The 13,930-nt window shown below is 43.6% G+C and overlaps 2 protein-coding genes and 1 non-coding gene across 3 annotated transcripts in view; 2 read left to right on the top strand and 1 right to left on the bottom strand.

Annotated features, from left to right (window-relative positions):
• Nucleotides 1–1,621: 1,621 nt before the first annotated feature.
• On the bottom strand, nt 1,622–1,693 carry trnae-cuc (transfer RNA glutamic acid (anticodon CUC)). The gene has a single exon. It is a non-coding gene; the product is annotated as a tRNA-Glu (tRNA).
• Nucleotides 1,694–8,659: 6,966 nt separating this feature from the next.
• ppp1r13bb (protein phosphatase 1, regulatory subunit 13Bb) overlaps nt 8,660–13,930 on the top strand; it is a 37,027-nt gene continuing 31,756 nt past the window's right edge. Inside the window, exons 1-3 of the mRNA XM_030109550.1 lie at nt 8,660–8,844; nt 9,261–9,382; nt 9,502–9,608. Coding sequence (XP_029965410.1) covers nt 9,353–9,382; nt 9,502–9,608 — 137 coding nt within the window. The 5' untranslated portion in view covers nt 8,660–8,844; nt 9,261–9,352. The remainder of the gene's footprint in view (nt 8,845–9,260; nt 9,383–9,501; nt 9,609–13,930) is intronic.
• On the top strand, nt 9,757–11,971 carry ncoa7b (nuclear receptor coactivator 7b). Its single transcript, XM_030109553.1, has 8 exons — nt 9,757–10,067; nt 10,217–10,385; nt 10,528–10,675; nt 10,821–10,946; nt 11,090–11,242; nt 11,392–11,487; nt 11,560–11,633; nt 11,720–11,971. Exons 1-8 carry the CDS (start codon nt 9,890–9,892, stop codon nt 11,853–11,855), a joined length of 1,080 nt encoding a protein of 359 aa, XP_029965413.1. The 5' UTR covers nt 9,757–9,889; the 3' UTR covers nt 11,856–11,971.

Below are 13,930 nucleotides of genomic sequence, written 5' to 3' on the forward strand. Positions count from 1 at the left end.
ATGATAATAACACTTTTAAGAACTGTCAGGTCGATGGATCGATTCCCAGAATCAACAACTGCAATAACAGTAAAAAATTTAAATCATACATCAACATAATTTGTGAAGAAAAAAAACCTCATCAGGATTCTAAGAAAAAAGTTACAGTGATTGTGTAACATCATTTTTGTTATAATTTTTTTTTCTTCCTGAATCAGCAAACCTGGCCTCCAACATCTGAAAACATTGGAAGAATATCGTTGATGTGGTTTGTGTTCTTACCTGCAAAGGTATGCAAATAAAACCCTTTGATATGTTTTCTTGTGTCTTCTGAAACAGTATAGTTAAAACTACAGATTTTCCTGTTACAGCATTTAGCCTTTGTTGTCATTGAGGCCATTACGGATTTTTGCTCAAATATCAAAGTTATTGTAATTCAAATGAATGAATTATCTCAGTTTTCCATCACATCAAAATATGCACATTGAGGTTAAGTTAGTCTGTGTCATAGAGCTGATTTTATTTATTACTCATATGGAGTTCACTTCATGCTTTAATACATACTCTACAAAAATACATAATGTTTTTTTTATGTACTATCGTCAAGGCAGTTATAAGATCTCTGGGACTGACTTCTCTGTTTCCTTTCATCGGGTATCAGCTGAATTTGTCTTTGGTATTTAAACTGTTACAGTACTCACACTAAACCAGTGTTTTATATTTTCAAAGATTGGCATCTATACTGTTACTGCTGTGACAAGATGCTTTTCAATTTACAAGGCCAAGGTTCAGTAATAAACATCTTTCAGTTTCAAAGTCCAACCCTCTGTGCAGCCAAAAAGGTAACCCAGTGTGATATTACTGTTTGTTTAATTTGATCGAAATATGAATTATTCCTTCACAGGCCCTGGAGCCTGACTCCTCTAATTAACAGTTATACTCACATGAAATGGAACATGTATTAATGTAGGCTATCCCTTCAAAGAATAATAATGAATTCATTTAATAAGGAAGTGAATTAAAATCACTCTGTTATTTGAACGCAAATCAATAGTTGCTTCAGTGACAACAAAAGCTGACTATGAGCAAACTTAATGAAATAAATCAAACCTTTTATTTTCTGAAGAGACATAAAAGCATAATAGGATATTAGTTACATAAAAATATAAAACACATCAACGATGTCTTTCCAATGTTTTTTAGATTTCAGGCATCGGATGTGCTGGTTTATGAAGAAAACAAGCAAATAAAAACAAAGACATTATTTTATCTTCATCTTAAAGGTAAAATCACGCTCACCGGGTCAGCTTCAACATTGCTGCCTCCTGATTGGGCAAATGTTTGAAAAATGTTGGACAGGAGACTCAGCGATTGGTTGAAATATAAATATAAACTGTAAGTTATTATAAACATTTCCATTTTAATTTAGCAATTTATTGTGTTTGATTATCTTAGTTTGTGTATTTCTTTTGTAAATACAAATTTTTAAATTCTTAATCCTGTTTTAATAATTATTATAATTTTAAGATTTCCTATTGAACCTAATGCTTGAACAATATTTGAAAAAGAATTGTCTAAATTCTTCCATTATTATAGGTTTGCGGAGGAGCTGATTCAAAATGTCATCGTGTGAAAAAGTATGTTCCCTGACCGGGAATCGAACCCGGGCCGCGGCGGTGAGAGCGCCGAATCCTAACCACTAGACCACCAGGGAGCACGTCGAGTACATGATGACGTAATCATGATTTTATATTGGCAAGTGGTACGTGCGTATGCTTTTGGTTTTGAATAAAATTTTTGTAAAAGGCGATTCACCTTGTAAATGAACAAAAAAACAAAAAAGAAATGAAAAATAATTGTGTCGAGTAAACCGGAAAGCTCTATCCTCATCTATGTTTGTATTAACATGAGGGAATCTCCTCCGTGCATTTACAGTTCATCTGCCACAAGGGGGCGTCGTCCAGAGACAAGCCTTGATTTTTTTCTATTTTTTTTTTTCAACTTACATTAGCTGTCTGAGGATGCACGCAAGGTATGTGAGCGTCTTTAGCGAGCTGCTGTCTTTCTAAACGCCGCGTTTCAGCATGTCGCTGCCTGTCGGTGTTTGCGGTCGGTGTTAGAGCTCACCGCCCGGTCCGGGAGGCTCGTGTTCGTTTGCGGGGCTCGTCCTCGCCGTCAGACGGAGGTATATTATCCTTCTCATCCGCTCCAGGTTGCTATTGTCTTGTAAACAAAGTGGCTAGCTAGCGGCGTTAGCCCGGCGGTGTGGTCACCGGGGGTGGGGGGGTTCTGGACCTGGCTCGGTTTGCCTGGACGGACCTCCTGCTCCTCCGGTGCTCAACATTAGCGGAGCTGCATTATCTTCTGTTGTGTTTGTTATTAATCCCCAGCGTGAGGAGACTCGGGGAGGGATTCCCATTGACATAGCTACTGCAGAATGACAGTTTAGCTCAATGTGGTGCTTCAGATTTGGGTTTCCACTTTTTCTTCCTCGTTATGTAACATTTGCATGCCACACATGAGTGGACAGCCCCAATCTGTCCACTTTTCAAGGTGAATCCTTGCTTTAGTCTGATTTAATGTAGTCATTGACTCAGAGCTAGCAGTGTAGCCAGGGGCTTGCCTCAGTATTTACATCAACATCTTGACCCGATTCTACCAAAAATAAACACATTGCTCAGATTAAGCTACGTTATATAATAAAACACATGTTTTCTGTGGCAGCGTTAACTGGGCCCAGATGGTGCTGCGTTTTCCACCCTGATTGACCTGGCACGCTTATTATGGGATGCTTTCATCGCCCTCCACTTAAGCTGATGGGATTCACGTTCACTTTATTGGGCTTTTGCTGTGTGTGTGTGTGTGTGTGTTGTTGAGTGAGGAGGCTCCCAGTGATCTGTTGCTAATCCGCTTGATTCTCTCCTCTGCAGGACAAGAAAGACGGCGTGACGGGGAGAGGTGTTGTACCTGGAGCTGTGTCTGCTGGCCTGGACACACTGGAGCTGTGTGTGTGTGTTTGCATGGATGCACTTAACCACATGTAGATTTTTAAGAGCCTGGCCTGATGGAAAGGAGAGACAGAAAGCCGGGATATTTTGCAAGGTGAGAACTGTAGGATGGATGTTTCATTTGCATTTGGCAGTTGCAGTTTGCATGCAGCAACTGTTTTTTCTTCATTAAAAGCTTGCTTTTACTTAAGTCACTAAAGAAAAATAGTCAAGACAGCATCATTAGAGATACACTTATGCCTATAAGAGGAATGCATAGGATGCTTCAGGCCCATAGAATCTAGAATTTGCATTCTTAAACACTTTAAACGCGCTATTTTTGCAGACTGTGAATGAAAGACAGAGCTCTAGGGTGATATTGACAAACCTGTCTGCACAAGCTGCCGAGATTTTGATGGCATGTGAGGGTTCTCCATGAGACATTTATTTATTTCCTGGAGGATTCCCTCTTCTGAAAATATTCAAGTGTTTTTATTGTTGTTGCTCCCACTCAGATGTCATCTGTTGATTGTTTGTTGGATTTGTTGGCCTTCCCCTTGTGTTGCATGGTCATTCTGCTGTTGTGGTGCATTTGCTCACTCTGTTTACCCACGTTTTTTTAATCAGGATTGATTGAGCACTGTTAAGCCACCTGTCTCTTAGCTACACCAGCCTTTTATTATGCGTAATATAATCTCAGCGATGCGTCGGACTTTCTCAGGCATACGTCCACGTCGAGATTGGATTTCGGAAACACAGTGAAACTTGATATAGGGAAATGTGGGAAAAGAGGCTTGTCAGAGTTATGTTGCGTAAACTAACAAGAAACGTGCAGGCTGGGAACAAACTGAGCACCCTGTATATGTGATTTGTGCTCAATTGACAGATTACTGAGCATAAATTAGATTTTAGCAGTGTGCTGCGGAATGACGACCTTTTAATTTGCCTAACAAGCCTGAACATGTAATATGGAATTACAGGACTTGGTTCAGCTGAGTTGCCCTGCACTTGCCTGGATCAATCAATACACACAGCGTTATTATTTTGTATATAAGCATCAGTTGCGTAGCGAGCGTTTTGCCTGTAGGGTTGGCTAATGGGTATTGCTTCTTATCCATGGTGTATCAGGTTACTTGTAGTAAACCAGCCATTTGTCTTCTGGCCTTTTGATTAGTTTATGTCGGAACTATTATGTTGCGTAGAGAGATGACCCTGTGCTGGGATCATAATTGAGTCTTGCCATAATAATTGGGTGGACTGTGCATTAGATCATAAAGTGATGTGAGCTTTGAGCTGACTTGGAGTTGGTGCTCTGAAGAAATTCACCAAAAACTTCCAAAGATCAAATGGAACATCTCAGTTTTGGAACCTCAAAGGCCAACATTCTTAATTTACCTGTTTGGACAGAGAGTGAACACATCTGGAACCAAAATACAGCCATAACGTGAGACACTAAATGCCTTCTTGCTTCCTGTCAGATTGAACAAAGGTCAGTCTGAGTTACATGTGGTGCCAATAAAAAAAGTATGAGCCTTTCGGGAGCCCCACTATTTCACAGTATTGTAACATTTGAACTTAACACAATATGGTTTTTGTCATACTCTAATTGAGAGGGGAGGGATGAACATCAGTGTATGAATTTGTGTTACTCTTGTTTGAAAGTATTTCCTCTTGAAAGCTGGAATCGGAGTCTTACTGTTTGAACTGTGAAATCAGGATGATTTATCTGCTGTCGTCAGTTCTGTTGCTTCACTGTTTACAAAGTGAATGTTGGGAGTGAGTGAGGAAGAGCTACGCGATGTGTGTGTGTGTGTGTGAGGAGATGACGGTGGGGGTGGCGAGTGAGGAATCTCAGGGATGTCCCCGAGTGAAACTGACGTTGCAGTTGAGAAAGTGTCTGCAGACTTCTCAGCTCGCGGCCAGATGTATGCTGCAGTGGTGAGAGAGAGAGAGGCCTGAACTCTGTCTGTCTGCAGACTTATCGACCCGATCTTTTCCTTCCATTAAAGCACTCTAACACTTAAGATGCTCTCTCTGCGTTGCTGTTATCTTCCCCCGGCGTTATGCAAGGCAGCGATACCTCTATCCCTCAGAGCAATGTACAAATCGGTCGGATCTTATCATTTTTAACAAACACACACCCCCCCGTTCGAATTTCAGCAGATCTCAGAGAGAGAGAGAGTGTGTGTGTATGTGCCTGCTACCCTGAAGTGCACCACGAATCCATGGTTGTATTTAACTGCAGATTTCCCCTTTAATGAACCCCATCAGGGCCCGTAGACAGCATTACATCATTCCCTCTGCTATCAATGATTAAAGAAGGAGAAAAGGCTGTACGAAGGCACCGCACAGCTCACAACAAGCCAAGGTGGAAAAAGTTAACGCTTCTTTTTCATGAAGCATCGCAGCACCTTTCATTTTGAAACTGTCGTCAAGCTTCAGCTGCAGACATTCGTGCGTATTATCTACTAATTCGACCTTGATAACTTTTAAATGAGGCTAAATCAGAGACTCAGAAATACAATGCTCTTATTTTCACACTGTGCTGCACAGTTGCTGTGAGAGTTTTAGTCTGGAGGAGATTAGAACAAGAGAACTCAGGCGACCTTGCAGTTGTTTCTCTTAGTGAGTCCGTGTAAACAAGTAATTTTCCTCTGGAAACTCAACAGGCTGAAAAGGCGGAGACAGCTGAAGCAGAGCCAATCGGAGAAGAATGTGACTGAGCCGAGCCCCGCGATCATCTCCTGCCCCGACAACCTGAACGACGGCGATCTGATCAAGAAGACGGAATCGCAGAGAGTAACGGCAAAATCCGCAGGAAGTTTGGGTAAAACGCTCGTGGCACAGATCTACAATGCATCTGAGACTTTGTGGTTTTCTCATTTTAATGAAGAGCAGGTTTAAGGTTCTGGGTGCACATTCAGACCGAAGCTTATTTTAATATCTTCACTGATTTTATGCTGTAACTGCACATCTCTGAAGTGACTAGACTCCATGAAAAAACACACTCACATCCACACCAACAGGCAATTCAGAAACACAAATGTGTTTGAGCTGTGAGAGGAAACCAGAGTACTGGAAGCAAACGCAGGCCTGCACAGGAAGAACATGCAAACTCCATGAGGGAAAGTGTTTGTAGATGAAATTAACTTGTGAAGTTATGGTTTGAGGTGTTGTGGGTGTTTGTGTCACACCACAGTCATCCTCTCCTGTGCCGATTAAGTGGATGAAGCGTGTGCCAGCAGGACAGCAGCAAGCCTGAAATCTGCTCCAGCAGTGTCAACCTGCACACATAGTCAGCTTTCAAAGCAGTTTATTTCCTCATCAGAAAGATATTCTATTTCTTCAGTTGGGATTTGCTGTTGCTCCTCTATCTGAGCAGTATTGTAATTCCTTTTCGTTATTTGATGTGATAAATGTCTGATGAGGAACACACAGCTGCTCTGAGTTGGGAAACAGTGTGAAACAATCACAGCCGCTTCAAACAGGAAATTGCATAACCCTTATCGTGTCCTGTTTTACGGTCAGTGGAAACAGCGAAGTGCATTTCACTAAGTTTTGCTACTGCAGATCTGAACTCATTAAAGCAATACTGTAACGCCCTGATGATACCTTTTTAATGTGTGTGTGTAATCGTTACGAGGATGAAATCATCTTCACAGGTTTGGGGAGGAAAAATATTTGTCAAGAGAGAAATAAATGACTTGTATTGGAAAGAGATTTGTGATGGGTTAAAGTACAACATGAAGGTTATTGAATTCAGTGTGGATATTCATAATGGCTAACAGATTTATGTAATCAGATAATGTGAGCGGACTGTTAGTGTTATCACGAAGCCTTGGTTTTACTTTGGCTCAACAATAAATCTGTTCTCATTTATCACTATTGAAAGTGTTACGTAATGCAGAATATAAACAAATGAGGATGTGAAAGATTCAAAGTGCAGTGTCTGTTGTATTCTACATTATAACGTTTTGTATTTTTGTAGATATATTGTTTCAGGTTTAGTTTACAGTGAATAATCTCTCCAAACACAGTACAGCTGTGATATGGAAAGTCGTCACGTGTGTGGTGTGTCAGCCAGCTGTGTAAACTGGAGTGCATTGAGCTGCAGGCTGCAGCATTGTAGTCTCAATATTACACTCTCTGCTGCTACCACACTCTGCTGTGCGATAGCAGGAAAAAAAAATACACACACTGCATCCTGTACTGTATGATATCAGTCACAACATCTCGGTTCAGATGTGGTCTTTGGTGCGGGGTTGCTGAAAAGAGCTGGCACAGCTGGAGACCGGCGGTCTAATGCTTAGTCATGGCCTCTCACTCCACCGAGAGGGGCAGCGGTAATAATCAGGCAGCGAGGGAGTGGCGCTCTAATGGCTTCAGTGTTCTGGTAAGGAGAAAACGCTGACTGTGCTCTCTGTTGGCCACAAGGGTCAGCTTGTTTGTGTGTGTGTGTGTGTGTGTGTGTGTTTCTGTGTGTTTACATGAACTGCTTCAGCATGCGCAGGGCCGCCAGACCAGATGTAATGATAGAGGACGAACTACTGGCACCCAACCACAAAAACACAATTCAAGAGTAAAAACAACCGCAGGATATTTATAAGGTCCTCTCTGTTCAGGAATGTCTTTGTTCTTCCTTTTACCGCCGGGTTTTTTCATTTCCTCATAAGTGCCGCGCAGGTGTTTTTATCTTTCACTTGAATATCATTGTTATTTTGCAGCTGTCCTTACTGAACAGTGTTTTTCTTTCTCATTTCTCTTCAGGTGATGGATGTAAAAGCAACAATCAGACAAAAATGGAGAAAAAGAGGCCACCGGGGACGGTGGAGTTCACAGTAAGATGAAAACACCTTCATGTAACCTGCTGCAGACTGAAGAGAAACGTTATGTTTTATGTTTTGGCCGGCGGGCATTCAAAATGTTCTGTGAAACACAATTCCTAAAGGAGCTGATGTCTTGTTCCAGGTGGGACCCAATGATTCCCTCTACAGCATCGCGCTCAAGTTCAACATCACCCCAAACAATCTGGTCCAGCTGAACAAGCTCTTCTCCCGCAGCGTCTACCCCGGCCAGGTGGCTCCCACGCTCCCTCACCAGGCTGGTCCTTGTCTTCTGTCCCGCTGATCCAGGATCGGACTGACTTCCGGCTGTTTTGTTGTCATTCCAGAAGCTTTTTGTTCCTGACGTGAGCCACTCGGAAGCTGACCCGAAGAGTCAGAGCTCCTCCGATCCCTCCATCACTTACGGTCTGTCTGTCGAGTCAACACAGGTAACTGAGACTAGAATACAGAGCATGTATGAGACACAGAAATGTTCCTCTGAATCGAAATGCAGCGACTTAAAAGCCGTGTGGGACTGAGTACAAGTCGAGCGTTTGGGCGTCTCGTCTCTTTCAGGATGGCATTTCAAACTGCAGGTCGGCCAACTCCATCCGACGACAGCTCTCTCCGAACTCGGAGGACGAGAGCCCGGCGACGGTTAAATTTATCAAAATGAGCTGCAAGTACTTCACAGATGGCATGGTGAGGAGCCCGGACGCCGTGGTGGTGCTGGGAGTTAACACACTGAAAGCCAGTCAGCCTCCAGCACTGATACTATTAACAATCACCTCTTTCACGAGGCTCGTGCTCGTTAAAAGGCAAGATAAAGAGGCCACATCGCGTCTGAATATACCGTGCCCACCGTTTCAGGGAGTGGTCGGCGGCGTGTTGATCGTCACGCCCAACAACATCATGTTCGATCCCCACAAGTCGGACCCGGTGGTGATCGAGCACGGCTGTGAGGAGTACGGCCTCATCTGCCCCATGGAGGAGGTCGTCTCCGTGGCGCTGTACGACGACGTGTCGCGCATGAAGCTCAAAGACACTCTGCCATCGTAAGACCTCAGAAAATGAGAAGCTCTATGAGAAGCCCCGAGGCCACTTGTTGTAGATGTGCTGAATTAGTTCATCCTTTCCACTTTACGATGTGAGATCCTTGGTTTGTTTTTTTTGTGACTCGGCGTTCTTTATAATTTCAGTTGTAATCTTTCTCAGTGTAAAGCGTTTTTATTTGTTCGTGTTTGGATTTAAGTTGCAGTTATTTCATCACATTGTCACTTTGTTTTAATTTGCATGTCATGTTAATTTCTGTTGGATATTTTCTTTTTTTGCTTTTTTCCCCCTTTTCTGTTCTCCCTCAACCTCACCCCCGCCTTGCTGTGTGTGTGTGTGTTGTGTGTGTGTGTGTGCGTGTGTGTGGTGCGCTCCGACCGCACAGAGATCCACCCCAGGATCTGTGTCCTGTGTACAGGCCCGGCGAGTGGGAGCAGCTGCCGTCAGAGAGGGAGCTCAATCCCTTCAGCCGCTACGAAGCCATGGATCCCAAACGGGCGATCGTTTTGGATGACATCGAATCGGCCCTGTCCGAAATCGGTAAGACGGTATCGTGGTTTTGATGTACTTCCTCTGGATTTCAGACGTTTTTGTGGATCTGACGCGAGTTTAAATTGCATTTCTTGAAATGTCCTTTGTTACATGTTCGGATTTATCAGGGAATGCGGAGAATGATCAGTCGGACAAGTCTCCATCAGATGAAGGCTTTACAGAGCTGGAGCCCACCATCAACGGGAGCACCGAGGAGAGAGAGGGGGCGTCCTGCGAAACGCCCAGCAGGGACCAGCTAGAGCTTTCAGGACCGAGCTGTACGCGTCAAGGAGACAAATCAGTGTTCAGCCAAAGTAAAGGGAAGCTGGACGAGGAGGAGGATGAAGGCGTTGCTCAGAACTGCTCCATCGAGGACGGGGAGTCGACTCAAGCGTCCTTCGAGACGGAGAGACGGGGTGACTCGCAGGACAAGCCCTCGTGCCAAGAAGTGACCAAAACCAAAGATATCAAATCAAAAGGCCCGAAGAGCTGCTAACTAGTATAGATAATAAGATAATGGGCACAGCCGTGGACCAAAACGGAAAGCAGAGTCTGGAGGAGGCGTCGGAGGTTTGTGGACAGTCTGGTTCGAAGGGACAAAGTCTGAGCAGACCAGACGAGGAGGACGAGCTGAGTGAGGAGGAGAGACGGAACAAGTCGTGGCTGCTGGAGAGAATTCAAGCCCCTATTGAAGGTACACATCATTCATCAACTTCATCCTTTTGTACATTGCCAACAATGTAATGGTAGGTCTGTAATGTACAACCTTTGTTTTTGGACTTTGTTTCCTCTCTGCGGAGCACAAACCGATCACATGTTCTTTTTCTTATTTTGTTGGTGCAGACCTGCTCCTCTCATCTGAGGAAAAGAGCAAGAACCCACCCATGTTCCTCTGCTTCAAAGTTGGAAAACCAATGAGGAAGTCCTTCGCCACGGCCCTGACGTCCAGCCCGGCCCACCTGTTCGGCCGAGGGAAGCAGCCGGAGTACTGGTTCGCTGTGCCGCAAGAGAGGTGAAGTGATGACAGGCTCATTCATAAGTAACCGCGTGTCCAGTAATCCATCCGTTTCTTCTGATGGCTTGACCTCCAGGTTGAAGCGTCTGTGTGACTCAGCAGTGTACTAATGCGCTCCCGCTGCCTGTGTGTGTTTCAGGGTGAACGACCTGTATGCATTTTTCGTGCAGTGGTCTCCGGACGTGTACGGGAAGGAGGCCCGAGAGCAGGGCTTCGTTGTGGTGGAGAAGGACGAGCTGGACATGATCGATAACTTCTTCAGTGACCCTGCATCCTGCAGCTGGGAGGTGTGTGGAGAAATGTGCAGCTTCCTTCAAACTGGATGACCAGAAAGGGGGGGAAAAAAAAATAAAAACACTTATAATATGGAAACATGTTTGCTATGCTGCCTGCTTTTTGAACTTATGCCCTGTGGATCGTTTCTGTGTTCAGATCATCACTATTGACGAAGCAAAGCGCAGGCAGAGTTTCGGCAGCTGTGACGGAGACCTGGCTGTGGATTCGCTGCCGTTACTGAGTGACACCAGCGACCTGCTGCAGGACACACACATCGAGAAGGTAACCATCGGATATGTTTGAAATATTGCGCATTTCACTGACATCAATAAATCCGCCCTGTGTGGCTGCACTGATGGGTGATCGAAGACTTTTCCTCCGTGCGGACGGATGCAGTAATGAGCGATGTGTTTGTTGTGCGCCAGCTTGCCTGTCGGCTGCCGGCGCGTGTGCAGGGTTACCCCTGGAGGCTGACCTACAGCACAGAGAAACACGGCACCAGTCTGAAGACTCTGTACAGAAACCTGGCAGATGTGGACAGTCCTGTGCTGCTGGTCATTAAAGACATGGATAACCAGGTAGGCGCGGCCTGTCAATGTTTTATTTGTGTTAAGCCCCTGGTTCAGCAGTAAACGGCCATGGAATTTTCTCAGAGCTGCAATCAGCTGTAAATAAAGGTGTAAACTTTCAGTGTTTTTCAGATTTACTCTTCTTGCTTCTATTTCAGATCTTTGGAGCATTTTCCACTCACCCTTTCAGAGTGAGCGAGCACTGCTACGGCACAGGAGAGACCTTCCTGTACAGCTTCTGTCCTGAAATCAAGGTGCCAAATCAGTTAGCAGTTTGTTTTTCTGCCAAATCTTGATATTAATTGTGATATAACATGTATTTGCAGGTGTACCGCTGGACAGGGGAGAATTCTTACTTCGTGAAAGGCAATACTGACTCTCTGCAGATGGGAGGAGGAGGGTGCGTAGATCCACTTGTGAACTGTGCCTCATTTGACTTTTCTTGGGAGTTTTTCTGTTCATCTCGACTCTCTTCTGTACCCGCAGTGGTCAGCTGGGCCTGTGGCTGGACGCCGAGCTGTACAGAGGCACCACCACCAAATGCGCCACGTTCAACAACCAGCCGCTGTCCTCCCAGCAGGACTTTAACATCCACAGCCTGGAGGTGTGGACCTTCGAGTAGCTCCTCCTCCTCCACCTGTCCCAGCTACGCCTGCATTCACTCCCACATGCAAAGCACTAAAACAAAACAAAAAAGAGATAAAAAAAAAAAAACCCATCCGAGTCTTTTGCGCACCGCTCAGAGGGAAGCCTCGCCGCCCACCAGTGACACTAAACGTTCCTGGTTTCCGAGCTGAACCGTCTGCCTTCAGTAGCCTTTCCCGAGGTGGGTTTGATCTGCAGGTGGGCCGACGAGCCTCGGTTTATCACCTGCCTCAGACATCAGACGAAATAGCTCCAGCTTTCCCAGCATGCCTTGCGGCTGCCTTACCACCATTAACACGAGGAGAGACCCTGTCGCTGTGGGGGCTGAAGAAGCCAGTTTAGTCTGTCGATGTTACTGTTTTTTTTTTTTCTTGATCATGGAGCTGAGTTGACAGTGATGAGTCCAGTAATGTCGTCGCTTTGTGCAAAAGTAACGGTCGGTAAAAGTATGTTTGTCCGGAAATGTACAGGATATCGTAGTGAAGGAATTTGGGACTTCTTTTTTTTTTTTTTAATGCCATAATGAACTTGAAACTTGAATCAAAGTGGCCAGATTGGATTTGAAATCCTCCGCCGTCACGTGAGGTTTCAGTGTGGAAAATAGTTTACAGTGGGAAGCCGTTGCTTCTGTTTTCCCCCGTTCCCTTATTTTTAAAGTTTTACATGATTAGTGAGCTTCGTCACATTCACACTTCAAACCTGCTGGTGTGACCGGGAAACACATACGATGACCAAATATTTTATTTTTAATTTCGTGTTTTGCTGTAAGCTCCTCGTATTTTATAAAAATGCTTCAGATTTTTTTTTTTTTTCTTACGTTTTATTTTTTATGATAATGTTCAGTTTTTCTATGGCGTTCTTTTTTTGTTGTTGTTTTTAGTAGAGATGTTGTGCTAAATATTGCCAGTATTAAATTCATATATATGTCGCCTTGGCTAATTTATATTTGATTTTTTTTTTGTTTTGTTTGTTTAATTTGCAAGTCATTCATGTTCAGCCATTTACAGGCAGTTGAAAATGTCACTTTGCACTACAGGATGAATAGACGGCCCCTTTTGTAATAAATCCTTTTTTTTTTTTTTTTTTTTTTGTCAGATTGTTTCTGAATGTAGTTCAATCACCACTGCAGGAGGGAGGCTGTCTGTCCACAGCTACTGCTTTACTTAAACAAATGCAGGAAGGAAAAAAAAAATAAAAGGGACCATCAGTCTTTGCACTCTGACATGCCACTAACTCAACATTCAAATCTACTAACACGACAAGACAAACGTGCATTTGTATCCTTTGTATTGGACACAGGCTTGTAGTGCATGAATATGCAGCACTGCAGACGTCTGGCGCCACTATCAGCGATACCTGCCATACGATTAGCCACTAATGCCAGTTATCGCTTCAGGTGAAAATGAGCTCTTTTGTCTTCAGCTGTTCAATGTTGTAACTGTGAATGCTCCCCCAAGTATTATTTCCTGTGAATCCAAAACTGCTGTGTGCTGTGATATCACTAAGGATCTATTTATTGTGTTGTTACTGCAACCACATTTAAATCCGAATAAATGTTAAATATACACTCATATATATATTAACTGGTTGTGTTGTTCAATTCTTTTCTTTTTTTTCTGTATGCTCAAGAAAATATGTTTTTGCTACAAGGTAGGCTACTTTTAATTCAAAATGTGTTGTAATGAATGAATCGTTGAAAACTTAGGTGTACCTGTAATGTAGATTTTTACAAGCACAGAGTTGAACATGTGCAAACACAAATGATTAAAACATTTGTGTGGGAGGAAATGGGCTTTTTCATGCAAATTATTGTTTGTGCACGTGTGTTCAACTTTGTACAAGGTCTTTAGTTTCTGCACATTTATTGATCTTTAGAATGCTGCTTGGTTGTTTCCTGTCATGACAGGGGTGTGTCAGGGGCTGTTCCAAGACATGAGCAGAAAGTAATAAATAGAAACGTTATTTGAAATTGTGGAAATATTCTTTGAAAAATAATTTTTTCTTCTAAAATGCATTGAGTGGTTTTTAGTAACATCTGCAGATGCTCATTCA

This window comes from Salarias fasciatus, chromosome 15, assembly GCF_902148845.1.
Source record: "Salarias fasciatus chromosome 15, fSalaFa1.1, whole genome shotgun sequence".
NCBI classification, from domain to species: Eukaryota; Metazoa; Chordata; class Actinopteri; order Blenniiformes; family Blenniidae; genus Salarias; species Salarias fasciatus.